This window comes from Andrena cerasifolii, chromosome 15 (assembly GCF_050908995.1).
Source record: "Andrena cerasifolii isolate SP2316 chromosome 15, iyAndCera1_principal, whole genome shotgun sequence".
Taxonomy (NCBI): Eukaryota; Metazoa; Arthropoda; class Insecta; order Hymenoptera; family Andrenidae; genus Andrena; species Andrena cerasifolii.
In genome coordinates, this window is record NC_135132.1 from 1,032,493 (window position 1) to 1,058,874 (window position 26,382).

At 48.0% G+C, this 26,382-nt stretch overlaps 3 protein-coding genes and 1 long non-coding RNA gene across 5 annotated transcripts; 3 read left to right on the forward strand and 1 right to left on the reverse strand.

Moving 5' to 3' along the window:
* The first annotated feature begins 1,401 nt into the window (after positions 1-1,401).
* LOC143377072 (uncharacterized) lies at positions 1,402-3,226 on the forward strand. Its single transcript, XM_076827989.1, has 2 exons — positions 1,402-2,179; positions 2,264-3,226. The coding sequence occupies exons 1-2, from the start codon at positions 1,402-1,404 to the stop codon at positions 3,034-3,036; spliced, it is 1,551 nt and encodes a 516-aa protein (XP_076684104.1). The 3' UTR covers positions 3,037-3,226.
* LOC143377073 (uncharacterized) lies at positions 3,138-5,248 on the forward strand. Its single transcript, XM_076827991.1, has 4 exons — positions 3,138-3,229; positions 3,343-3,718; positions 3,772-3,950; positions 4,510-5,248. The coding sequence occupies exons 1-4, from the start codon at positions 3,138-3,140 to the stop codon at positions 5,246-5,248; spliced, it is 1,386 nt and encodes a 461-aa protein (XP_076684106.1).
* Positions 5,249-20,823: 15,575 nt separating this feature from the next.
* Positions 20,824-22,733, reverse strand: LOC143376829 (uncharacterized). 2 transcript variants are annotated; one of them, XR_013087174.1, is made up of 4 exons: positions 22,618-22,722; positions 21,697-22,557; positions 21,216-21,591; positions 20,824-20,931 (listed from the first exon to the last, which is right to left on the reverse strand). It is a non-coding gene; the product is annotated as an uncharacterized LOC143376829 (long non-coding RNA). The 2 variants fall into 2 exon arrangements; XR_013087173.1 differs by lacking the exon at positions 20,824-20,931 and having other exon boundaries at positions 20,939-21,591; positions 21,697-22,486; positions 22,618-22,733.
* Positions 22,734-24,892: 2,159 nt separating this feature from the next.
* On the forward strand, positions 24,893-26,155 carry LOC143376991 (uncharacterized). The gene has a single exon (XM_076827842.1). It carries the CDS (start codon positions 24,893-24,895, stop codon positions 26,153-26,155), a length of 1,263 nt encoding a protein of 420 aa, XP_076683957.1.
* The last annotated feature ends 227 nt before the right edge of the window (positions 26,156-26,382 follow it).

Consider the following 26,382-nt stretch of genomic DNA (forward strand, 5'->3'; position numbering starts at 1 on the left):
CGTTCGATACACGTTCAAAGTGGTTCGATACATATTCGATACCCGTTCGATAGATGATCAAAGTGGTACGTTATGTGTTGAAAGTAGTTCGATACACGGTTGATATGCGATCAAAGTGGTGCGATTCACGTTTGATACATGTTCAATACATGTTCGATAGATGTTCAGAGTGGTGTGATAGGTGTTCAAAGTGGTTCGATACATGTTCAATACGTGATCAGAGTGGTATGGTCTAGTCGAATGATGTGCCCAAAGAAGAAGGGAGAAGAATTCGAAGAACATGATAAGTGCACTCCGAGGACGGTCAGTGAAGAAGAAGATAAGTACATGGAGAAGGATGATCAGCGAAAATGCAGGTGGCCTGTGATGAAGATGGCGAAGAACAAAGGCATCCTACTTTGCAAAGCTATGCATTTCTCGATTTCATCATAGGAGGGGGTTTTGACGTGCGAGAGCCAGGAGATGTATCGAGACTAGTCACCAGTTGTCCATCAAATCGTGAAGGCGTCAGTTCAATTTAATAATTTAACTAATTTCTGCGAAAATGGGACTACTAAGGATTGCCCCCGAGTGTGAACCTGGGGTATGTACTTAACAATTTTTTGTCATTTATCGCGTTTAACCATTGATACCGAGTGAGATTAAAATCAGACGTTTGTATAAATATTATATCGCGGGTTTCTATGTTCCAGAACTCGCCACCTTCGTCACCCCCGGGACCGCCATCGCCGCCATCGCCACCACCGTCACCCCCGTCGCCGCGCGTGTGGTCACCGGACTGGGGCTCGCCGCAGTCATCGCCGTCGCCGCCTACACCGCCTTCACCGCTGCTGCAAGTATGTAATACTTTGCATTTTTTTTTTGCGTTTGATATTTAATATGTTTTGTATCAATATTATATCGATGTTTTGTGTGTTCTAAAATTTATATTTTATGATGAACGCGCGGCTGGTGGAGGATGAGGCACCGGCGCTGGTCGAGGAGGAGGAGAATGCGGCGGGCCACGTGATGGCGGCCCGGCTGCGGCGAGGGGGACTAAGACGGCCGCGGTCCCCATCGCCACCGTCGCACGGCGTGCGACGGTTACGGCAGCCGCTGCCGCAGCCATCACCACCGCGGTCGCCGTCTCCGCCACAGCCATCATCGCCCCAATAATTTTATTTCTATTTTTATATTTATATTTTTTTATATTTATATTCTTTTTTATTTTATATTTTTATATTTATATTTTATATTTATATTCTTTTTTTATTTTATATGTTATATTTATATTCTTTTTTATTTTATATTCATTTTTATTTTCTATTTTCTATTTATATTTTATATTTTATATTCAATTCTTTTTTATTATATATTTTTATATATATATATTTATATTTATATTCTTTTATTTTATATTTTATGGAAGAACTGCGAGCGCTCATCGATCAGGGTAGTGAGGTGTCACTGGTCAGCGAAGCCCTGGCCCAGCACCTACGGCTACCCAGGAGACCGTCCAGCATCCGCATTGTGGGCATCGGCGGGCGGCACTCCGAACGAGCCCATGGACAGGTTCGTCTGGACTTCACGGCTGGGGCTATCCCTACAGGACGTCAGACCGTGACAGCGCTAGTCCTACCGCGGATCACGTCCTACCAACCACGCTTAGGTTCCCGGTCAAGAACGTGGGCACATCTGGACGACCTGCCCTTGGCGGATCCTGATTTCACCGGAGACGACCCCATTGATGTCCTCTTGGGCGCCGACGTCTATTCCATGGTCCTCATGGAAGGGGTGCGCAAGGGTCGCCTGGGAGAACCCATCGCGCAGAAGACCTCGCTGGGGTGGATCGTCTCCGGTCCTACTCCCCCGGTGGAAGAACGCAAGAAGTTGGGTGACGTCCTGCCCACCTCGCTCATCTGCACGGCGACCGACGAGCTACTGCGATTGCTACAAAGCTTCTGGGAACAGGAAGAAATGCCGGAGCCACCAACTTATTCAGTGGAGGAGCAGCGCTGTGAGGACCATTTTCAAGCTACTCACAAGCGTCTGCCCTCCGGACGCTATCAGGTCAGTCTCCCGTTCCGCGACGACGCTGTCATCGGAGAATCCCGCCACGCAGCCAAGCGCATGCTGCAAAGGATGGAGACATGCTTCAGCCGGGATCCCACTTTCGCCAGGAGCTACTTGGAATTTATGCGTGAGTACCGAGATCTCACGCACATGTCTAAAGTTTCTGGCCACGACATTACAGGCTCAACCTACTATTTACCTCATCATAGAGTACTGAAGGTAAGCAGCACCACAACCAAACTGAGAGTGGTCTTCAACGGCTCCTACCCGTCGACCAACGGAAAGAGCCTCAATGACCTGCTGCTAGTGGTCCCCAACCTAGTCCCTAGCCTCCAGCAGCTCCTCTTGCGCTGGCGGATCCACAAGGTCTGCCTGACGGCTGACGTGGAGAAAATGTACCGTCAAATCCTCGTGCAGCCGGACGACCGCCACTACCAGCGCATTCTGTGGAGGGAGAAGACCGACAATGAGCTGGGTGACTATGAACTGAAGACGGTCACCTACGGACTCGCGTGTGTCCCGTTCTTAGCTATACGCACGCTGCACCAGCTGGCCATGGATGACCAGCTACTCTTCCCTCGCGCCGCTGTGATCCTCAGACGCGACGTCTATATGGATGACGTCGTCACCGGGACTGACTCAGTACAGGAAGCCCTCGAGTTACAGGAAGAACTGCGCCAACTCTGCAAGGCGGGCGGGTTCAACTTGCGTAAGTGGGCCTCCAACGAACCTGCCTTGATGGAGCTGTTACCCACTGGCGACACCATACCCGAGGTCAAGTGGCAGACGGAAGCGACACATACCGCCCTGGGCGTCCATTGGAGCGTGCTGGATGACAGCTTTCGGGTCCGGGTACAGGCGGGCCCCGTTGGTCAGCAAGTCACTCGACGGCTGGTGCTCTCGAAGCTGGCCCGAATTTTCGACTCGCTGGAACTGGTCGCACCTGTCACCGTCACGGCAAAAATATTTCTGCAATCCCTATAGTTGTTAAAAATAGATTGGGACACATCTCTACCAACTCACGAGGCCGAGGACTGGAACCAGTTCCTGGGGGAGCTATCTACCTTAAACTCCATCGCTGTCCCATGTTGGCTGAGCCTCCACCCAGGTCCGGGAACTTCATGGATTTGCTGACGCTTCAGAACGAGCCTATGCTGCTGTCATCTACCTGCGGACCGTGAATGCTCAGAGTCAGGTACGATGCCAGCTGGTGACGGCTAAAACCAAGATCGCTCCTCTGAAGAGGGTCACTCTCCCTCGGCTCGAACTGTGCGCGACCGCGTTACTCAGCCGACTGATGTCCGTGATACGAGAGTGTATGGGACTGGAAACGGTGGCTACTCACCTGTGGAGTGATTCCGCTATTGCCCTGGATTGGATCCGCGGACACTCATCGAGGTGGAAGACGTACGTGGCCAATCGAGTAGCCTCCATCCAGCACGAGCTGCCCGACGCCCAGTGGCATCACGTTTCAGGACTAGAGAATCCAGCCGATTGTGCTTCTCGGGGCCTCCCACCTAGTCGCTTGCCGGACTTCACGCTCTGGTGGTCCGGACCTTCCTGGCTAAGCTCTCTATCGGATTGGAATCGCGGATCATCGGTGAAGAGACCGTTGACGGACCACGAGGCTAGAGTGGTCACTCACGTTGCAGCTTCGAGTGACCCAGTGATTGGTGAGAGTATTCTGACTCGGTTTTTATCCATCCAATCTCTTCTCAGATTCACGGCCTGGAGTCTGCGATGGCGCCAATACCGGAGAAGCCCAAGAAGCGACTTTCACCCGCTGACCCCGGCCGAATTGGCCGCTGCCCGCTCACGCTGGATAACCCTGGTACAACGCCAGGAGTTCACAGCAGACGTTCGACAGCTGGAGCTAGGCCGACCACTACCGAGCCGCAGTAAGCTGCTGCGCCTCACCGTTTTCCTCGACGATCAGGGATTGCTGAGAGTAGGCGGCCGACTGAAGCACGCTCGGTTGACTGTCCCCGAGAAACACCCTATCATCCTGCCAAAAGAAGGACCGTTCACTAGGCTAATCGTGGATGAGGCCCATCGCCAAACACTGCATGGTGGGGTGCAACTGACGCTAACCACACTACGCCAGCGGTACTGGATACTCCAAGGACGCCAAAGAGTAAAGGCCCACATACACCGCTGCGTCGCTTGCGTGCGCTGGCGATCAACCCCAGGCCAGCAGCTTATGGTCGACCTACCCGCGGCTCGAGTCAACCCCGGACGACCATTTCTCCAGGTCGGCCTGGACTACGCTGGACCCCTCATCCTCTTGGCATCACGTGGACGAGGCCAACGCACTCACAAGGGCTACGTTGCTGTCTTCCAGTGTCTGACCACACGCGCTCTACATCTAGAATTAATTTCTGATTATAGCACTGAGGCCTTTATTGCGGCTCTCCGTCTCTTCACTTCCCACCGAGGACTGTGTGCTGCCATTTTCAGCGACAGAGGCACCATCTTCGTGGGTGCCGAGCGAGAGCTGCGCTCCTTCCTTCCACAGTTACTCACGGAGGATAGCGGAGTCAGGGCCCACTTGAGTCGCGAGGGGATCGATTGGCGGTTCAACCCTCCATCTGCTCCGCACTACGGCGGAACCTGGGAAGCCGCAGTCAAGAGCGTTAAGCATCGTCTCCACCGCGTCATAGGCGAACAAAAACTCACGTTCGAGGAGATGACGACGCTCCTGACGCAGATTGAGGCGTGCCTCAACTCGCGCCCGTTGCAACCACTAAGTGACGATCCGGATGACGTCAGCGCCCTGACGCCTGGGCACTTCCTCATCGGCGATGCCCTGCTGTCGGTCCCTGATCCTCCCGTCGACGGTATGCCCGCTACATGGCTCTCCCGGTGGCAGCTGATTCAACAGATGCGCCTGCACTTCTGGCGGCGGTGGTCCTCGGAATACATCCAGCACCTGCTGGCCCGCAACAAATGGACGCAGCAACATCCACCACCACGCGTCGGCGATCTCTGCCTGCTACGGTCGGAGCTCCTGTCCCCTGCCAAGTGGCCACTAGCACGGGTCACTCAATTACACCCCGGCCCCGATGGTCTAACGCGAGTCGTAACCATCAAAACTGCGCGTACTGAGTTGCAACGGCCAATATGTAAACTCGTGTATTTGCCTTTTGTTCAGGACGATTCCGCCACACTACCAGCTACTACACAACACGCCACTTGAGTTGTGCCTCGAACTCCACCTGAGCCGCGCAGCGCCACGGTCTCCGCGACCGGATCTCGCCACTCTCCCGCCTAATTAGCAGCCAGCGATCGGCGCTTCTTTCATCAGTCGACGAAGGCGGGCGGGAAATGTTCGGAAAATTGACAACGCTGTGCCATCTCCCGAGCTGGATCATTCACGAACAGCGAGGATTCAGGACACGGCCTGCCTGCTCACGTGGAGCGTCGATCGGCGTTCCCTTCCATCGAGCGGCTATCCATGGAAGGGGTACTCGATCACGATTCCCGGAAACCGACGTCGTTTTCCTCGACCACTCGCTTTGGAAATTCTTTCGCGTACGTAACTTTCGCTTGTCTTTGTGCTTGCTCTGTCGTACTTACACGCTAAACGGCTGATCGCTTTCTGCTTAAAATCTGCTTCAACGCACCGTAGTTAAAACTGTAAGAGTGCTATATCTTAAACTGCTGTGCGGGCTTGCGGTTAAATAATAACTCTTTATTGCTTGCTTAAGGTATTTATCTAAATTTAAGACAGTGTACATAGTGTAAAATAAACTTATAGACTAAGACAATCGCTCTCGACCCTCTTTTCTGCCGCGAGTAGTTCTTCGGTAATCAGGTGCAATCCCAAAAGCTTAATTCTAAACACTATGGAAAGTGAGGAGTAAGGAATATCAAAATCGCAATTTAAGAAACGATTGTTATGAAAAATTAATAACGTACTGCAAAACAATATTCTCCATTGCGGGCAGAGAGTTCGAATATAAAAAAATTCAATCTCTGCGTGGGACATTTATGACAAAGCCACGTCACCCACCGTGCGAGCATACGGCGCAGATCGGTTATGCCGAGTTCCGACCGCGACCGCTAGGCGGCCGCGAAACCGCGAATCGTCACGCGAGCGAAGATGTACGGTCTGTCAATATAAAGGCCACAGCGAGCAATGTTGAGAGATCTTGTACAGTACATAGTAGTGTGTAAACACCGCCGGACCGTACATTCAAGACGCTCTTTTTGTATCCGTGAGGTGTGCACGTGTCGACCATAGTCACGCGGTGCCGATTACCAGCCTCCTTTCCGAAATAGGCCGAGAGCAATCTTGCGCCCTGCCCTGCCGATGAGGTGTCTCCGCGCCCAATAGGCCAGAGCCTTATTGCACATCGGAAGTCTATTGTACGACTCCCGCACGACGCGCCTTATAGACCGTCAGGGCAGAACGTTCACTACCTCCACATCCTCCGTCCCCCAGCTCGTCGCAAGCGCCGCCGCCGCGTGAATTAACGCCGCCGCGATCGAGCCGAACCGAGAACCCGCGACTCGGAATTGTATAACCAAAAATAAACAATTCTTATTTATTAGAACCACGCCTCTGATCATTCGTCGAACCTGGCCTTACCGACTGAGTCGGGATCTAACTCCTTCTCCGTCCCACCGGTAACCGTCTCGCCAACCGGAGACGGTCACATGGTTTTGAATCAATGATACCTTTATAAGGCTGACTATCACTGTCTCCAATATATGACAAATATTTTATACCATGTAATGTTTCAGATCTTGCAAACATTTCTATTGCTCCATTTACCTCCATCTTACCGGAGCTTCCTTCGTGGTTTATGGAACACTCGTTTTTATGTGATTCGAACCACTCTTCGAATTCATGTGTATTTTTCTGGGATTTTCAAAATTCACACATTTTACAGTATAAAGATTTTACGTTGAGATCTAACACATTTCCACTATAATATCCAAGTAATGTAACAACTCCTTAATAGGACGAAAAACCGCGTTGTCTCCACGTGCCGTCTCCTGAAACAACTAATCCTGCTGGTTTTAGTGTATATGGTGTTGCTGCTGCTGCGGATAAGCGTTTTTCTTCTGTAGCTGCTTCGGATAATATGAATATTTTTTACAATGCTATTATAAACCGTTTTACTAAATATTTTGGAAATGTCCATAAATCCCCAAAATTTTCGGATACCGTCGTAACCGACACCAAGAAGTCTCATTGCGATAACAATACGTCGATTAATTTCGTACGCATTTTTGATAAGAGGACAAGAATTAATGTACCGCGGTTCACAATTGTTACACATGATTTCTAATTTAAATCCAAGCCATCTAATGCTCGATTCGGCGAAAGTAATATCTCCATTACATGCCTTGCATTTGATAAAGTCACGAAGTGTTGAAAACATCGACAAAAAATTAATTATGCGATACCCATGTGCTGCGCTTATGCGTATCTTGTCTATATCATTGTTCTTTAATTTCTTCGCGGAAGCACTTGTAGAAGTTGTAGATGCCGCTTTGATTTCATGCGGATTTAGCGGTCGTATTCTTCTTCGTGGTTTGGCCACACGTCCACTTAAAATTCGTGAGCCTTTTCTATTTATTCTGTTAGACTTAGCCATGACGTTTAATAGAGTATAAAAACTCTCAAGTGAAAACCGTAATAGCACTTGATTTTCGTACACCTTAGAGAATTGATGCGTTCTGCTTGACAGTCAAGAGAAAACTACCTACTAGCATTTACAGTTTTCGCTGCGTGAAAATATTTTCAAAGGTGCAGAGTTTTATAGTAGGTAAACCCCACGAATCATCATCCGCGGCTCGGCGTGGGTCGCGGTCGGCGAGTTTCCGCGCGGCTCGGCGGATGTCCGCGCGCAAGTACACGCTCACGGCTCTATACTTCGAGAAATAATCCGAATTTAAAGCTGAAACCTTTTCTCATTCTATTTTTAAGGCTTCAAACTACTGTTTAAGCACAAAAAATCGATTTTTCTAAAATTTTACTTTGTCCTAACCCCTTAAGCGATTGTGTTACGCTGAGCGGCAGTGGGTCGCGTGAATAACCGAATAACTATTACCGTTTCGGCATAAAAGATGTTCAAAGTCGAAAATTTGCAGTTTTTTTTCAAAATAGAATTTCCCAAAAACTGAGGGTGATGGCGACAAACGGTTTGCGGATGCGTTTTCAGCGCACAAAATCTATAAGAAACGGCAATTGAATGTTACGGAACAGAAAAAAAGTTCAATTTTGTTGGACAGTGTAATTAATGATATTAATTAGGGAAAAGTCGATGCAAGAATTGATTCTAGAACCGTTTCGGAACCGATATAGAACCGAAACAATAACGGTTATGGAATCGATATGAGAAGGGAAATAGGAACCGTAACCGAAACAGATAATAATTAGAAATATTGGTTCTTCATAACAGTTATTTATAATAAATGTTCTCCATAACCGTTTTCATCAGAACCTTTATTTAACAGTTTTAAACAGTTATTTTCAGAATCGTTTCAAGCCATGCTTACAATTAGTGGTCTGGCAGACCAACAAACATGTTAAAAAAAAATTTCGACTCACAGCGACGAGGCTGAAATATGGTGGAATAATTGTTTATGTTGTAAAACCAATAGAAAACAGGAGCCGGAGGCAGTCTGCTTTTATTTAAGCAATCCACAATTATCGGTGAGTAGAATGGCAGATTTGTAAATAAAAAACATATATATAAAATTCATTTTAAAGGATGTTATTAAAAATGTAGTAAAAACTGAATAAAATGCACTAAAAACTAAAAAATAATTCTTTTCTTGTACTTCAATTTTGATGGTGTAAATATCACTTCAAATAAAATCGTTGGGCACGATATTTTACAACAGGATATAAATCACCTGTTAATACAGAAACAAAAATCGAAATGAATTTGTTGTTAGTGTAACCGTATCCCGTAACGGCTACCAACCGGGCGGGAGGGGGGGGGGGTAGAGTGACCGAGTGAACAAGGCGGGTGAATTGGATGAACGGGCTTTTATTGAGTCGCGTGTACAACAAAGCCCGGCCAGGTCTATGCTGGCTTACAAGAGGATAACGGCTTAATGTTAACCTTAACGCCTTAATCTATCACACCGGTGCCGGTTTGTTACGGGCGCGTCGCGGACGCGGCGCGAAGATCGTTGCGAGTCGCTGGGGGGTGATGAAGGAAGACGAGGCGGTCGTTCTGGTGCCCTGGCTGTGGTCTCCACCAATGGCCCTGACCGGAAAGTCTTGAGTCCGATCGCCCAGTGGGTAAAACCCGTGAGAGATACGGAGACTGTAGGATGTCTACCGGGGCAGGCGTAGCCTGTCCCTAAGATTGACGGTCGATATCGACTTGCGTCTAGAGATCAGCGAACTCGCGTTCCTCCAGGGGCCGTAGAGGTAGGGGAACCCAAAAAGACGCAGTGATGCAGCTTGTTATGTACAAGAGATCGCTTGGAGAACTCTAACCGTTCGCCGAACGCTCGTGGCAGATTCTCCCTGACGGGCCCGCCGCGCTGGCTTATATGCAGCGTCACGCGAACTTCACGAGCGAGAGCGTCGCTCGGCGCGCATCCATCTCGCGGCCGCGCTCGGTAGCAGCGGGCCGCGCCAAGCGCGAGTGATGGGGGGGAAGATCATCGTCCCACCGTTATAACTCATTACATTAGGAACTTTCCATTCGCATTAATGAAACAAAATATTTTAATTGTGGGATACAGATTGTAATGTGACTTAAAATTGATAAACTGTAGTTGATGATGTTCCACTTGCCAACCAATTTGATGAGGTTCCACTTGCAACTTCTGGTTGCACATGGTGCCCCACGATTTTATTTAAAGTGATATTAACACCATCAAATTTGAAGTACGAGAAAAAAAATATTTTTTAGTTTTTAGTGCATTTTAATTTAGTTTTTACTACATTTTTAATAAAATTGTTTGACATAAAAATTGGTTTTATATATTTTTTATTTTCTAGTTTTTAGTGTTTGTGGATTTACATTTCACAGCTCTGACTTCTTTACAAATATCTTTTAGTGCTGTATACAGGTTAAGAGTTTGCTTAAACGTTGTAGTCACTAAAGTTTTAGTTTTACTATTCGTACATACGTGACGGATCATTTCTCGATAAATTCTGTATTTTGGGTAATCGCGATGCGACTAGCGGCTTTTTGTCGTTTTCGTAAAGAAGTTGAGTGGCTCAATTCAAGTCGTTTGGATTTGTGGTTATGGGTTATATTTATTGATAACTGGGTAATTTTTTCACCCGCTCAGGGTTAATTTTTTTTTTTAAATATTGTATTGTCATGCAAACTTCGCACGCCTGCAAAGTTTCAAGACAATTAGATAGTTGGAAGTTAAATTTCAGTTGCCAGATTTGAACCATACATACAAATATACAAACAGAGGATCGGAGCTGAATAAAATCGTTTAAAAATTGTCAATTCTGGGGCCCTAAGATTGAATTACATTAGACGTAAATTAAATTAGACGTATTTTGTAGAAAGTTAGTATTTTGTTAGTAGTACTTGTCAAATTTTCGAATATTAAATTATTTTAATAGTCCCAACCGAACTACGAATCAACCCCTCCTTGTTTAATCACATACATAATCCTCCGTTTACAGAAGCCGTCCATCAGGTGGTTCGGTGATCGCGCCGAAGAGGCACGAACGCCTGAAAGACCTCGTTGCTTTCAAGCGGATACGTTGTCGAGGCGCTCCGCGACATATGATGACGGGGTAAGATTGCCACATCATATATAAATACCACTAACAAGCTGAAGTTTGCCACATCCGAACTAACATTAACGGTCTCCCTTATTCTGACGCTACCAAGTCATACCTGCCTATACGTGCGCGGACCCGCGTGCGCAGTTGCACGCGATACTCGCACGTACGGCACGCACACATACAGGGTGATTGGCTCGAAACGCCTGATCCGCCTGGCAACCATGACGAGGTCAACCCCCCGTGGTGGTGTCTCTCCGAAGTTATGGCTTTCGATCCTCGAAGGGGTTGAAGTACCTATTAAGAAGTGAGAAATCTTCGAATTCCTCATTTCTCATCAGATCTGTGCGAAAGCAACGCCAATGGATTCCTGGCGTTCCGTCGATTAAAATCATATCAAACATCATGCAAATCGGACTACTTTTACATAAGGAATACAAATAGCTTGTGTAAAAATTCAATAGTATACATAGGAGTAGTATAACAATGGGGATTCTAATTCAAATTTGAGTTTCAAGGTCATGATAAGGATTCCCCCCGACCACGAAATTCAAATTTGAGTTTGAAAATTTTCAAAATTTGTTTCTTGCCGGCGGGCGGCGGCGGCAGGCGGTGGATGACGTCATAGAGATGGCGGGGGGTATAGCGTGAGAACTGATATCGAATCAATCGACACCGAATAGATATCGAACCGATACCGAAGTGCGAACCCGTGGGTGAAGTCGGTAAGGAGGGAAATATAAATTTTAAGATATTAATTGTCACGTCCCTGGTGAAGGTCTTTTTAGGGGAATGACATAGTTGGGGTAGATCGGGAGGAAGCCTTGCCATGAAAACCAGTTTCGCGACACAAGGCTAGTTGGGGTAGTTTAGGCACGAAAACCAGCTTCGCGGCACTAAGGAGGATAGGAATTTGGCACGAAAACCAGTTTCGCGGCACAAAGTGAGGCAGGAGTTAGGCAGGAAAACAAGTTTCACGGCATTAGGAACGATGGGAGTTAGGGACGAAAACCAGTTTCGCGGCACTAGGAACGATGGGAGTTAAGCACGAAAACCAGTTTCGCGGCACTAGCAAACTGGGAGTCTCGGCACGAAAACCAGCTTCACGGCACAAGGAACCAGAGAAGGTAAAGCAGTAATCAAGCAGCAGAGTGACACCCGTTAGACACAAGCATGGGTATTTAAAGTCCTGATAATTGGATTTACCGTTACATTAATATAAGAAACCTCCCGTTATATTTTTTTATAATAGAGGTAACGGTATGGTCGTACAAGGCCTATACGAAAGTAAGCCTTGAAAACTGTTACGTCCCTACTTCCTATTTGGAGCCGCGTTTTTTTTTTGGGAGTTTATATTTTTTTTTACCCGCTTTTTAGCTAGTCCAGGGACATTGACGCTCTGGGATAGTTGAGAACTGGTCGATAGCAGATTATACTTGGGTTTTGCATTTTCTTAATTACCTCAGTGCTCTCGCGGTGATGGCGGGTCTATCGGGATCAGCCTCCACACTATACGCGCCGGTGTAATTTCGTAATTTTTGGGTGCGGTCCCGGGTTGTGGAGCTGCCCTTTCTCCGGGTGCCAGGGTAATCCCGATCTGATTGGGCACGTCTTCCCGGCTGACCGTCGGATCCTTGACAATTCCTAAGAGTCCTGATTCTCCAGCTGGTGCGTCGCTGTATGACCACTTTAATTTCCGTAGCTGCACTCGGCGACCCGCACGGTGATTTCGGGGCATTCGTCTTTTGGAATTTACGATTGCATAGGTTATTTGACCGATAATCACTTTCCACCTTTCACACCAGGCGCCACCTCGGGCAACGTTCTGCTCTTTGGTGGTACCATCGGCGGAGGCGAGCGTGATCTTCCCTCATTCGCAACATTTATTTAGAATTTCATTTATATTTAAATCTATCGCGTCGATCACGCGTTACGCTTAATCTCTGGTAAAACCGCGGGCAACGTTCTGCTCATAGGTAATACCTTCAATCAGCGCAACCCATGAACTGTCAATATGCATTTTCGTATTTGATTTCACTATTCCACAAGACGAACGTTTGATTTGGATTTGGGGAGTTGAGGGTGGAAACACTTCACTCACTGGTTTAACATAAAATTTTACCTTTATTTTTCTGTAACGTGGTTTCAACAGTTTAAGTCCCTTTTTATTGAACGCGTATTAAACAATGATAATAACGGTGATACGATAATATGGTAATCAGCTCCGCGGGTGATCAGTCCCTTTTTATAGGGCTATTGCTCACTCCTTCTCCAGGTTTGTCACATGACAATTAGGACGGTGGGAGATGAAATCTCCCAATCATTTGCCGTGGGAATCACTTGAAGAATTTGTTCCAGCGGCTATCCGAGAGTTTTGTTTACTGCAGAATTTGAGCTATTGCGCACCTATTTTGGTGTCTTCTCCGTGACTTAAGACGGATTCCTGCCGTTATACGAAACCTTCAGCAGCGTCGATAGTTAAATTCTTATTTTAATTCATATATTAGATTGTTACGCTTTTGGGTCTCGACGTACTCTGTACGATTGGTTCCGCACAGCTTACGTACTAGGGATTGAAGTTAATATACATCGAATCCGTATTGGAGCTTGATTTACGGGAAATAATGGGAGGGCAAGTGGCTAGCGATGATCAGGAGCGCAGCTCCGTGAAGGTGTTTACTCCACTGGCGGATGGGGCCTCTGTCCCACGCTGAACGTCAACTGGTGTTGGTTGGGCCTTTCTGGTGTGCGTGTAGATGGCTGGTTGCCACCTCTCATGTTAGCTGTTTTCCTGCTTGCTGTTGCCGTCCGTAGATTCACGACTCGAGCTCTTCTTACCGCGAGTTTCAATTATAGTGCCTTATCGGCTACATATTATGTTGATAATTTATGTGAGGTGGTTATAATATACCAAAGTACGAAATAGTAAATATATATGATTTAAAGAGTTAATTAATAGTAGACTCCACGTCGCGGGACGTGACAAAAACACTGTAAGAAATCCCGGAGTTCGCGAACCGAGATCAGCTGTTGCAGTAGCTTGTTATGATTCGGTAATTCCGTAACCGAAGGATCACTACAATAATTCGAAGCGTTATTTAGAATAAGAACGTTTATTCAGTTTAAAGCACGAGTATATGCCATGCACTGTTAATGTGATAGCGGTAAAATTATAATAATGCGTGGGACGTTAAGCATTAGCACAAAACATTTATATAAACAGTAAGCAATAGCAGTATGTATGGGCATGAAATGTGTGAGTACTACAAATTGATAAAGATATGAAATACAAAAGTATTTAGTAATAAACAATGATACAAGAATGCGATAAGCATAAGCAATAAAGAAAAATATGAAAGCGGAGAGCAATAGTTACAATATAAATGGTGGTGATATTCAATAATAAAATAAGTAATTATAGTCGCTTACAATGGATGTCGAAGGTGAATTTCCCGTCGAGCGTAGTCGCACTGAGTTTAATGCACGTTTAGCAAAATGTTACTTTCTTAGGAATGTTTCCGTAGAAGAGATTTCCGTAGAAGAGGTTTCCGTAGAAGAGGTTTCCGTAGAAGAGATTTCCGTAGAAGAGGGCTACGGCCTCTGGGGCCCTTGTATTTATACAGTGTTTAGGTATGAGAGGTGTGCGCGGTATGCACCGTGACTCATGCACGAAATATGCGTCGCAATAGGACTTCCGGGGTTATTATGAAGGGCATTCGAAAAGGACTTCGCAATATTATTTCCGGGGTTTTTATGAGGGGCGCTCGAGAAGGGGGACTCAAACTAGTTAAATGTGGTTTGCGTGTTTTGATTGGAACGAGGTAAGAGTGGCTTTGACTCGGTGGGTCGTAGGGAGGTCGTGAGACGTAGTCTCGATGTAAGAGGGTTTTTGGGACGAGGGACTTGTTTAGACTTTGAAGGTGAGGGAGGAGATCGTGCCTCGTAGGGCGTAGAGGGAAGGGGATTTCGTAGTAGATCATCTTGAGGTGGGGACCGCTAAGGTACATCGTCAAGGTGGTCGGTGGTTGGGAAAAAGGGGTAAGATTTGAATTCGAGGGATTTTGGCAAAGATTTGGAGTAATTTGTGGGGAAGACTCTAATTACGACTGCGCGAAAAATAGTGGGACGTCACATAATATATAACGAAAAACAGAAACTCGGGGCGACGGGACTCGAATCCAAGACCTCCGTGTTACTGGTCAGCCGCCTAACCAACTCCCCCAAACGCCGGCTTTCTGGCATTAGTCTTTCCCGAATGGTACATATACCGAAACCAGCGAAGCGTCACATATGTGACACACACACACGCACGCACGCACGCACGCACGCACGCACGCACACACACACACACACACACCATGTGCCGTTGCCAAACTTCAGCGTATAATAATTTATTTTTATGAGAAATTGTATCGGATGGTGTCGGATGATGTCGGGAAAGATCGGCGTTTTACACACCACGTATTCGGGGAACGGGGGTATGGGGAAAGAGAGAGCATTACTTAGTGGTACAATCACAGTTATTTTAAAGCTAAATTCGGGAAGGGAAAGAGACAGCACTACATTGTGGCACAAGTACATTTATTCTAAAGCTAAAATTTTTTCAAAGTGTTTTTCAATCTTCACGTCGCAGCGTATCGCGCGATCACGTTTAATTTGAACCCACCCTCAAGGATAAAGCAGCTACGCGAGATGACGTCATTTTTGCGATGCGAATGTAATATGATACTTTTGGAAACGTCGTACGTGAGAATCAAAGAAGGGTGATGTCCGCAGGGATTTGAGTTTTGCAAATATTTATCAAACATCTATCGAACGTCTATCAAAACACTTTGAACGTGTATTGAACGTCTATCGTACCACTTTGAACATCTATCGAACGTCTACCGTACCACTCCGAACGTCTATCGAACGTCTATCGGACCGCTGTGAACATGTATCGAACATTTACCGTACCACTCCGAACGTCTATCGAACCACTGTGAACATGTATGGAACATCTATCGAATGTCTATCGTACCACATTGAACATCTATCGAACCACTTTGAACATGTATTAAAAGTCTATCGTACCACTTTGAACATCTATCGAACGTCTATCATAACACTTTGAACGTGTATTGAACCACTTCTTCATTATAATTACAATCCTTGTCTTAATTTAGTGTACATTGCATGCAGAAGGTTGGGTGGAAGGGTGACGAAAAACATTTTTATATGCATTAAAAGAATTGATTATATTTATTTACGCATTTCTCTCTGGCGTCTAGACCACCAGTTAAATATTTTAAATACATTTTGCAAAACACAATGCTTTGCGTGTCTGCCACATCGCAGAGTATTAACTACATTTAGCTTATTTACAGATTTGATATCCTCGTAGTCAATGTCCAGTGTCTCAATGATCACATCCGCTCTCGTATTTTCGTCGAGGAAACCGGTAAGCCAGTCGCGTTTCTGCAACCCTTTAACTATACGATATGGGGTGCGTCATCTTCTTCATCGGTCGCACCGGCAACAGCTTTCGTAATTAGCTGTTTAGCCATACTATACGGAACGTCTCCATCTCCCCACCGTAGTCCGTGCTGTTTTGGCACCAACCACCGGATGTTTGATTTGTCAGATTTAGTAAGAAGATATTGCGGCATTGAACTCCCAAAAATATAGTGCGAGAGAATTGTTCCCTTTCGTAGGATAGCCATTTCCTTCGTGACAAATCTTCCATCGACGATGAACCCTTGCAGGTCAACGAATGTTGGTACGGCCATTATCGGTACAGAGATCTGCTCGCTTCCAAGATGGACAGGAGAATGCGGTCTTTCTCGTAAAGCATCTCGATTTTCACGATGAAATTTTGTACGAATTTGGTACAGGAGAGGGCGGGCAAGTAGCGCAGTAATTTAATTGATTTTGCGCACCACATTTGTCAGCGGATTGTATTCAACTACCCGATCGTGCAGAATCAGACAGTAGGTCGTAGTATTTGCAGGTACGTTTTCTTTACAATCAAATTCTATGCGCACGTCCACGGTGCTATTCTTGATCGACTCATTTTGTCGCGAGCAATCAATCACCACGAGGGGGCCAAATTGCAAAAATTGGGCCACGGTGAATAATGCCTCGTTGCAACTATGTCCGTAATACGATTTACGAAAATGCGTATACATGTTAAATAAGATGGCGTGCCTATTCTTGTCAAAGTCCAAGTTCATGTCATCGTACGGGTAAAATTCCGAGTTGAGAAAAAGTTTTACATTGGTCAATTTGCAGTGGTCAAATCGAGTAACATCTTCAGTCATCACATTCTTTCGAGCAGTCTGTAGAGCAAAGATAATGTATCGCGGCTTCTCCAACTGTGCAGCTGCCTTCACGGCACACGAATACTTGGTCGTGCTCTGTAAGAGAGGATACTCGTACAGATCCCACGAGCGAAAACTAATGCTCAGGTTTTGTCCACTTTCCAAAGCATGTAGCAACGACAGCTTATTAACGTCGTTCAGCGTCACGTGAGGCATCCGCCATTGCATTTTAAGTATTTCAATTTCTGGTTCCAACGTCGGCGATCCTATTAGAGAATTGTTATCGTTGCGCGATCGTATTAAAATCAATTCGTGACGTGCATTAATAACCATGCGTTTGTAGTCCTCGCAAAATCCCAACAAATATTTGAGCGGGATGCAAAAATTGAAATGATTTTTCACTATTAGCTCATCGTGCCGTTTCAAGCCCCATCCCGCATTCTCCATATTTTTGTCTTCATCAGATGTCATCGATACATAGTTTTTAAGCGTGCTAGTTATTCCAACGTTTCTGTTACGATCAATCTCCACACCATTCAGTTCGTATCGAATCTCATCAAATATGAATGCCATGCAATTATTTCCCAACATCACCGTTGATACATCATTCGGCTTATTTATCGTCAATTTCCCCTCCAGGTAGAGGAAACTTTCACACGGTAATGTGTATAAATCCTGTTGCTGTATAGGTATTCTTATCTCGTCGCTGTATCCAAACGTCGTGTTGACGTAAGGGTTGTATGTGTGAGTCTCAAGCTTGACGATGCGATCATCAAACGTCGGCTTCGCGCCAATGCTTAGAATGTCGGTCATTTTTCAACTTAATTGCGTACAATGAATCCCAGCGATTTCAAAAATGCAATGTTCGCAGCACTGAGCCTCTTCTTTTTAGCGTAATCAGAGCTGTTGCAGTTGTTGTTGTTGTTCTTGTTGTTGTTGTTGTTGTTGTTGTTGTTGCAAACAATTTCGTTTGGAAGAAACGTGTTTCTGGAGTCGTTCAAAACAAGCATCTCATGTATTATCATCGACCGCACCACATGTATTATCATCGACGTCGTCGTACGTGCAGTCTGATGGTAATTTCTTCACCTCGAAAATCAAGCAACCGTCCGTCTTGATCCACAACGCGTATCGTTAGATCCGAAATGACCTGTGCGGTGATTGGAAGGTAAATGATCTGCGCGGGCGTTTCCGATATCTTATATCCCGGCAGTACTCTGGGAGAAAATTCATGTATCGTATGTACGCGCTTCCCATTGCTGTACGCGCCAGCGGTCACGCTACATTCTACGCGAATAATGTTCACATTCATGATATTAATCGGATCGTCCGATTCGTGCCACTGTCCCGGTTCTAATACGCGATTCGTCGAGAATCCCAGTAACGATCCAATGTTATTGGGCTTCGTAAAGTCTACAATGAACGAGCAGTACAGCTCACTTTTCATGGTGTTGTTGTTGGGGCGCAATACTATACGATACTTATCGTTGTCGCTGCCATCTTTGGCATCGGTGCCATCGAGTTTTTGAGGATACCGCTCGAGTAATCATTGTTTCAACTACTTGGCAATGGCGTCTAATTCGTATGAACCGTGGGGAATCGTAATGTATTCATGGATGGTGTAGACGCTGCTGTTGGTCTCATAGTTTGTGGTGAAGTAGAATTTATCGTTGCTCGAGTCGATGTTGGGTATTGTATGGTAAGTTTCAAGGGTTGTTAGGCCAAGCTCGTAATCATCGTCGCTCAAATCTATGGGTGGAAAGTAGCTCACCGCGAGGGTGCTACTCTTGCCGGTTAGAGTGAATGTTAACGACATATTCCAAGCTGTACGACTGGACTCGTACTGAATCAAAGTGGTGAGAAGTCAATCCTTAAATTTGCGGGCAATCGTTTGTAGAAAGCGTAGACATAGTTGACCACAATTGCTCTGATTGTACTCCTGATAAGGCGCGTGATTGTATTCGATTTTCACGACATCTTTATCCAGATATTGTACCAATTCCTTAGGCGGTCGAAGATTGCCAAAGCTGTCGAAGTATACAGCTCGACGCCCCCTCTTCGCATAAGCCACCCAATGAGTCCCCGGTCCCTCGACATTATCCAAATTCACGATACCGCTCTCGTTTCGACGTACTCCTCCAACAGGTAGTGCATTGCGCATAAAAACACCTCTAAAAAATGGAATGCGCATACGTTTTGCCAACTCCCCCAATTGCGCATCTGTAGTTACGCCCTCGGGCATTTTTATTGTCTTTTCTTTTTTTTTTTTTGTTTCGATATTCCCTGTCCGCGCTTGTATGGTGCGAGATAAAGTCCGCGACCTTCCATGGTGCGATTATGACGCTGCATTTCCTGCAGCTGATGTTGCGCCGCCTTATTATCGTTTACCGCTTTGGCGATCCCCGCTGCTCCACCGGCTAATGATCCGAGAACACCTAGCAGCGGGAGAAGTGGTAATATGCCACCTCGTTTTGCCACCGGAAGTATCCGTTTTTGCGATGCTCTCCTTACAGTCCTTTTGCGGGGTTTTGTTTTCATCCCCATTCCAATTTTCGTCTTAGCTTTCATAGCTGCCCAAACAGCTGTAGCAGCACCTCTTTCACCCAGAGTCGAGTCTCGCGCAACGATGCGTTTTCGCGCTTTGTCAGCGAGAACCATATCTGCCGTGTGCCTTTCACCGAGGTCGTTGCTACGCGAATATGCAATATCGTGTTCGCGACACGCTGCGTCCAACGGATTGATGCCTCGATCGCCTCTAGCCAATCGTTTTGCCAGATGAGTTCCTGGACCACAAAACTGATATCTCGGAATATGTAATTCGATAGGTAACGCGTTTATCGCCCGATTTAACAGACCACAACCTTTCTTTACTCTCTTCGGCGACATTCGCTGCAGTTTTTAATCAATGGTGCTGGACCGTCGATATGCGTTCGCTGCCAAGGGCGATTATAATGTTCCAAGCACCGACGATACTGCTGAACCTCAGAATCGGCTTTTATATGCTCGGGGAGTCTGTCCCATAACCGATCGATGTGTCTGCCAAACTCTCGCAGTAGAATAATCTTTGGTATATATTTCAACTGCTCAGTGGTTAGGTCTCGAATATCACAATTATCCGACAGGATCAGAAGCATTTTGAATAATGAGCTGTTTTGCTTCGGCGCGAGGCTATAAATAGAGCGCACCGCAGCTTCGACGTATCAAAATCATTTTTCGCAGTTCACGGAGAGGATGCGATTCGTGCGACAACCTGTGGCGATACGTGTGACTAACTTTGACGATAAATCGCTGTACAAGAAATCCTGCCTGCTCGCGCCATCTCCCCGAACCGATAGTAATTAGGCGATCAGTGGCTCGGCCCACTGACTCATGTGGAGCAGCGATCACTGCCCCTTCCCTCGAATCGCGATCGATGGAAGGGGAAGGCTATTCCTTCCAGGAAATCGACGCCGGTTTCCTGGATCGCGCTCCGTTAGTCGCTCTGCTTTAGTTCATACGCTACGCACTCTTTTTGCTTTTCGCACCTTTGCTTAATTAAGATACGTTTTGCTTGTAACTAGCTGTGTTGCTTACTTGCTTGAGCTCCTATTTGCTGCAACCCATCTAAATTCAACCATTGCTATATTTTATTGTATATAGTGTGTAGTTTATTGAAACCGTGTACATAATTGTATAAATATATTCGTGAACGTTTTTATAAAACTCTCGTGCTAAAATAATAGACTAGGATATTCGCAGTGCCGCTCCTCTGCTAAGCTTTCTAACATTTTTGGTCCTTCGAGCCGGATACGGTGCCTGTGAAACAGTTCGCGAACGTTCGGAAGTGCGGCCCAACCGTCGCGCGTGACCTCCAACCTGCAAAACAGTGCGACATAATACAAAGAGTCAGCGTGACCTTAACGGCCGAATCTCGCTAGCCTTTCAAATCCTAAGAACAATGGAGCAAATAATCGAGAGTCAAAACGAGCTTTCGGGCAAAATCGCGCGTGCCTACGAAAACTTAAAGAAGCTAGGCGCGGCTAGAATCACTCCGGGAGCCGTTGAATCGCGTTTGGGGATGCTACGGAGAAACTGGGAGAAATTTGACCAGCAACATGATCAACTACTTGCACTGCCTGCACCAGAGAAAAGAGAGGCACCTTACTTTCGAGAAGACCGCTACGATGTGACTGAGGAGCTGTTTCTTGTCCAGGAAGCCCTGTTCGTCGACAGGCAACAGTCATTTGCCGCGGATCATAACGAGTCGGGAATGTCTAGCAACGGTTCGTCCGCGGCCGTACATTCCAAAGCCTCCTTACCTCGACTGCCTCTACCAGAGTTTGATGGGAGTTACGGATCTTGGCCAGGGTTTCGGGATCTCTTCCGATCCCTCGTTATCCGCGACGGAAGTCTTTCGGACGTAGAACGTCTACACTACCTTCGGGGTTGCATCAAGGGCGACGCTCTCCTGGCCCTTAGACATCTCCCTGTGAGAGCTGCGACCTTCGCCCGCGCTTGGGATCTGTTACAGGATCACTACGAGAACGAAAGACTGCTGGTACAAGCACAAATGGAAACATTATTTGGATTGCAGCCGCTCACTCGTGAGTCGGCCACGGAGTTCAAGACTTTTTATTTCACCTTTTGCGACTGCGTGGAGGCCCTTGCTGCGGTGGAACGTCCGTTTGATTGCTCAGGAGACTGGCTGGTCTACTTGTTGGTAGAGAAGCTGGACCAGCAGTCGCGAAGAGAATGGGAAACCCAGCTCGGCGCCCAGGCTACTCCGCCGACTTTCGCTGAACTCAAGGCGTTTATTAAAAATCGCATCACCACCGTCGGAGCGCTGGAGGGAGGCAAAGCCAAATGCCAAGCTGAAGGACGCACGACTAAAGCTGCCGGGAGCCAGAGGTCAGCCAAGGTGTTGCAGGTCACCAAGACCAACCGCTCCCAAGATTCGTGCGGGTTATGTGGAGCCAATCACTTCGTACTCTTCTGTGACCTTTATAAATCGAAGACGGTGCGTGAACGTCGTGAAGCGTTACTGACGGCTAAATTGTGCTATAATTGCCTCGGACGTCATCAAGTGAAGGACTGCGGTTCGGAGAAACGGTGCCAGCTGTGCAACGGGAAGCACCACACTACCATACACGAAGACAGCACGAACTCCAGTGAAGTCATAGAGGCTACCACTAATACCTCTTGCTGCTCGGCGAACTCCTTGTCTGCCGTGCTGCTGGCCACGGCTCGCTTGAGAGTGCTGCAACCCGACGGAGGCTCCAGAATCGTGCGTGCCCTCATTGACCAAGGTAGCGAAGTGTCACTGCTCACCGAGGCACTGGCTCAGCAGCTGCGCCTTCCACGGAGGCCAGCTAACATACGTCTTGTCGGTGTCGGTAACCATTCCCCTGAACGAATCCGTGGCAAAGTACAGCTGGAATTCACCGCTCACTTTAATTCTACGACGCGACACGTGATAGCCGCCTTGGTCTTGCCAAAGATAACCTCTTATCAGCCACGACTAGACGGCCGAACAACCAAGTGGTCTCATCTGGGTGAGCTTACTTTAGCTGACCCCAGTTTTGAATCCGAAGGGCCGATTGAAATGCTGTTGGGTGCCGATGCCCTTGCCCTCGTACTGCTTCACGGTATGGTCAAGGGTCGTACCGGAGAGCCCATAGCTCAGAACACCATACTGGGTTGGATTGTGTCCGGACCAGTGACGTCAGAAACGGGGCGTGAGTTAGCTGACAGCCGCGAGTACTCGTCCCTTCCATGCACCACTGCCGAGGAACTCCTCCCACTGGTGCGTCGTTTCTGGGAACAAGAAGAAATCGTGGTATCAAACACTTATACCACTGAAGAGCAAGCCTGCGAAGACCACTTCCGGTCGACCCACCAGCGGTTGCCCTCGGGCCGCTACATGGTCCGACTGCCACTTCGCGACCTGTGGGAACTCGGCGAGTCACGTCACGGAGCCCTACGTATGTTACAGAAGATGGAAACCAAATTCATCAAGGAACCAGCATTCGCTCAGGCCTACCAGGACTTCATGCGTGAGTATAACCAACTTACTCACATGTCTCAAGTGCGTGATCCTATCTCAGAACCCTCCTACTACCTACCTCATCACGGAGTCCTGAAGGAGAGCAGCACCACCACCAAGCTGCGAGTGGTATTCAACGGGTCGCACGTAACGACGTCGGGGCAATCATTGAACGACGCGCTGATGGTGGGGCCGAACCTGCTGCCGAGTCTCCACCAACTATTACTCCGCTGGCGTCTCTTCCGTGTCTGTCTCACTGCCGACATAGAGAAAATGTATCGTCAGATCTTACTCCATCCTGACGATCGCGGCTACCAAAAAATCCTATGGAGGGATCTCGAAGACAGTGCCATAAAGGACTACGAGCTCAACACAGTCACTTATGGTCTAGCCTGCGCCCCCTATCTTGCCATCCGCACGCTACGCCAACTCGCAGCAGACGAGCAGTCACGTTATCCTCGAGCAGCGGCCATCCTGCAACGCGACGTTTATATGGACGATGTCGTGACCGGTGCCGACTCGACACAGGAAGCCCTTGAGCTACAGCTCGAACTATGCCAACTCTGTAAGGCGGGCGGATTCAATCTACGGAAATGGGCCTCCAATGAGCCCACTCTGATGGACAAATTACCTACCGGTGACACCATTCCGGAGTGCAAATGGCAGAACGCCGAAATACACACAGCATTGGGAGTCCACTGGAGCTTGACTGACGACTGCTTCAGGGTCCAAGTACCTCCTACCGCAACTGACATCCGTGTCACTCGACGCTCTGTCCTATCTTCAATTGCTAGGATATTTGACCCGCTGGGATTAGTTTCTCCGGTTACTATTAACGCCAAAATATTCATGCAGTCTCTCTGGCTACTACAATTAGACTGGGACTCACCCTTGCCGATTACTGATGCCGACTCCTGGAGGCAGTTCATCGAAGAGCTGCCTGACCTCAACCGTATCGCCGTCCCACGCTGGCTTGGAGTACAGCAATCACCTCAGCTACTGGAGATCCATGGCTTCGCAGACGCTTCGGAGCGAGCCTACGCAGCAGTGGTGTACCTCCGAGTCGTTAACCGCGAAGACATAGCCGACACCCACTTAATCACTGCCAAAACCAAGGTGGCACCTTTGAAACGAGTCTCGCTGCCACGGTTAGAACTCTGCGCTGCCGTCCTGCTGACCAGGCTAGTGTCTATCACTTATGAGAGTTTGGGCTTGAGCGGAAAACCCATTCATTTATGGAGCGACTCCACCATCACACTAGCCTGGATACAAGGACACCCTTCCCGCTGGAAGACTTACGTGGCTAATAGGGTGTCTGAAATTCAACGCACGCTGCCTGACGCACACTGGAGCCACGTTCCCAGTCAGGACAACCCTGCTGACTGCGCCTCCCGAGGTCTATCTCCCAGCCAGCTACCTGGATTCGCTCTGTGGTGGACGGGACCTGCCTGGCTGACCACGCCGGGGAGCTGGTGCAACGTGCAACCGTCTCCACTGCCCATGACGGACCTGGAGGCCCGCACCCACACCACCGCGACGTCGGGTGAACCTGCACCGGGGGAAAACTTGTTGTTAAGATTCTCATCCGTTCACTTATTATTTAGAGTCACTGCCTGGTGCTTGCGGTGGCTGCCACGGAAACCAACCGGTACGAGAGGATGCCGTCTGACCCCAGCCGAAATAGAAGCCGCCCGGATACGGTGGCTACGTATCATTCAACTGCAGGACTTCACACCTGAAATACAGCAGCTAGAGGCAGGCCGTCCACTACCTAACCGAAGCCGGCTCCTACGAATGAACCCGTACTTGGACGAGCAAGGCCTTCTCCGTGTCGGAGGGCGTCTGCGCCATTCTAGCCTGGCACAGGACGCCCAACACCAGGTGCTGCTACCACGCGACAATCGGTTGACTGAACTGCTGGTGGCCGAGGCTCACCGTCGAACACTGCACGGTGGGACACAGCTCACATTGGCCACGCTACGCCAGAGATATTGGATTCCTCAGGGGCGACAGCGCGTCAAGGCCCTTCTCCATCGCTGCCCCACCTGCCTACGTTGGCGAGCTGCAACAGGGAACCAACTGATGGGTGATTTGCCGGCTACTCGGGTGACACCAGCTCGCCCCTTTCTGCACGTGGGGTTGGACTACGCTGGACCTTTAACTCTGCTGATGTGTCGAGGCAGAGGTCAACGCACATATAAGGGCTACGTGGCGTTGTTCGTATGCCTTAGTACTCGCGCGGTTCATTTAGAGCTCGTTTCTGATTGTAGCACAGAGGCCTTTCTCGCTGCCTTGCGGCGATTCACGTCCCGTCGAGGACTCTGCGCCGTGATTCAGAGTGACCGAGGGACCAATTTCATAGGGGCCGCCCGAGAGCTTCGTGACATGTTGGTCCACCTCGACAACGGACACGACCTCATCAGTTCGACTCTACTGAAGGATGGTATTGAGTGGAGGTTTAACCCCCCGGCTGCCCCGCATTTCGGAGGGCTATGGGAAGCGGCCGTCAAATCCACCAAATACCACCTACGGAGGGTCATCGGAGAACAACACCTCACCTATGAAGAACTTTCGACACTGCTTCATCAAATTGAGGCCTGTCTGAACTCTAGACCACTGCAAGCTATGTCCGACGATCCTGGAGACTTGCGCACGCTGACACCAGGGCATTTTTTGATCGGCGAGGCGCTGCTCAGTCTGCCCGATCCAGACGTCGATAACGTCCCATCGAATCGGCTTTCAAGGTGGCACCTACTACAACAAATGCGGTTGCAGTTCTGGCGACGTTGGTCCAGGGAATACTTACAGTCTCTTCAGGCACGCAACAAATGGGCCCAACAGCATCCACAGCCTCAAATCGGTGATCTGTGCCTCGTCAAAAATGAGCTAACTTCACCTGCCCAGTGGCCACTTGCTCGGGTCACTAAACTCCACACGGGCGCGGATGGATTAACACGCGTCGTCACTGTTAAAACTACGCGTTCCGAATTTGTACGACCCATTCAAAAATTGGTATTTCTCCCATCTGCACAGGTCCCGGAACCAATACAATCTTGATCGCTTCTCAGCCTCCATCTGCGTTGCCAGGCACCTCCACCTGAGTTCAGTGGCGCCACCGTCTCTCGATCTGACCACACCTAATCGACCAGGCCATCGATTGTTCGGGAATTTATTCATCGTTCGCTGAATGCCGGGGAGAAAATGTACAAGAAATCCTGCCTGCTCGCGCCATCTCCCCGAACCGATAGTAATTAGGCGATCAGTGGCTCGGCCCACTGACTCAT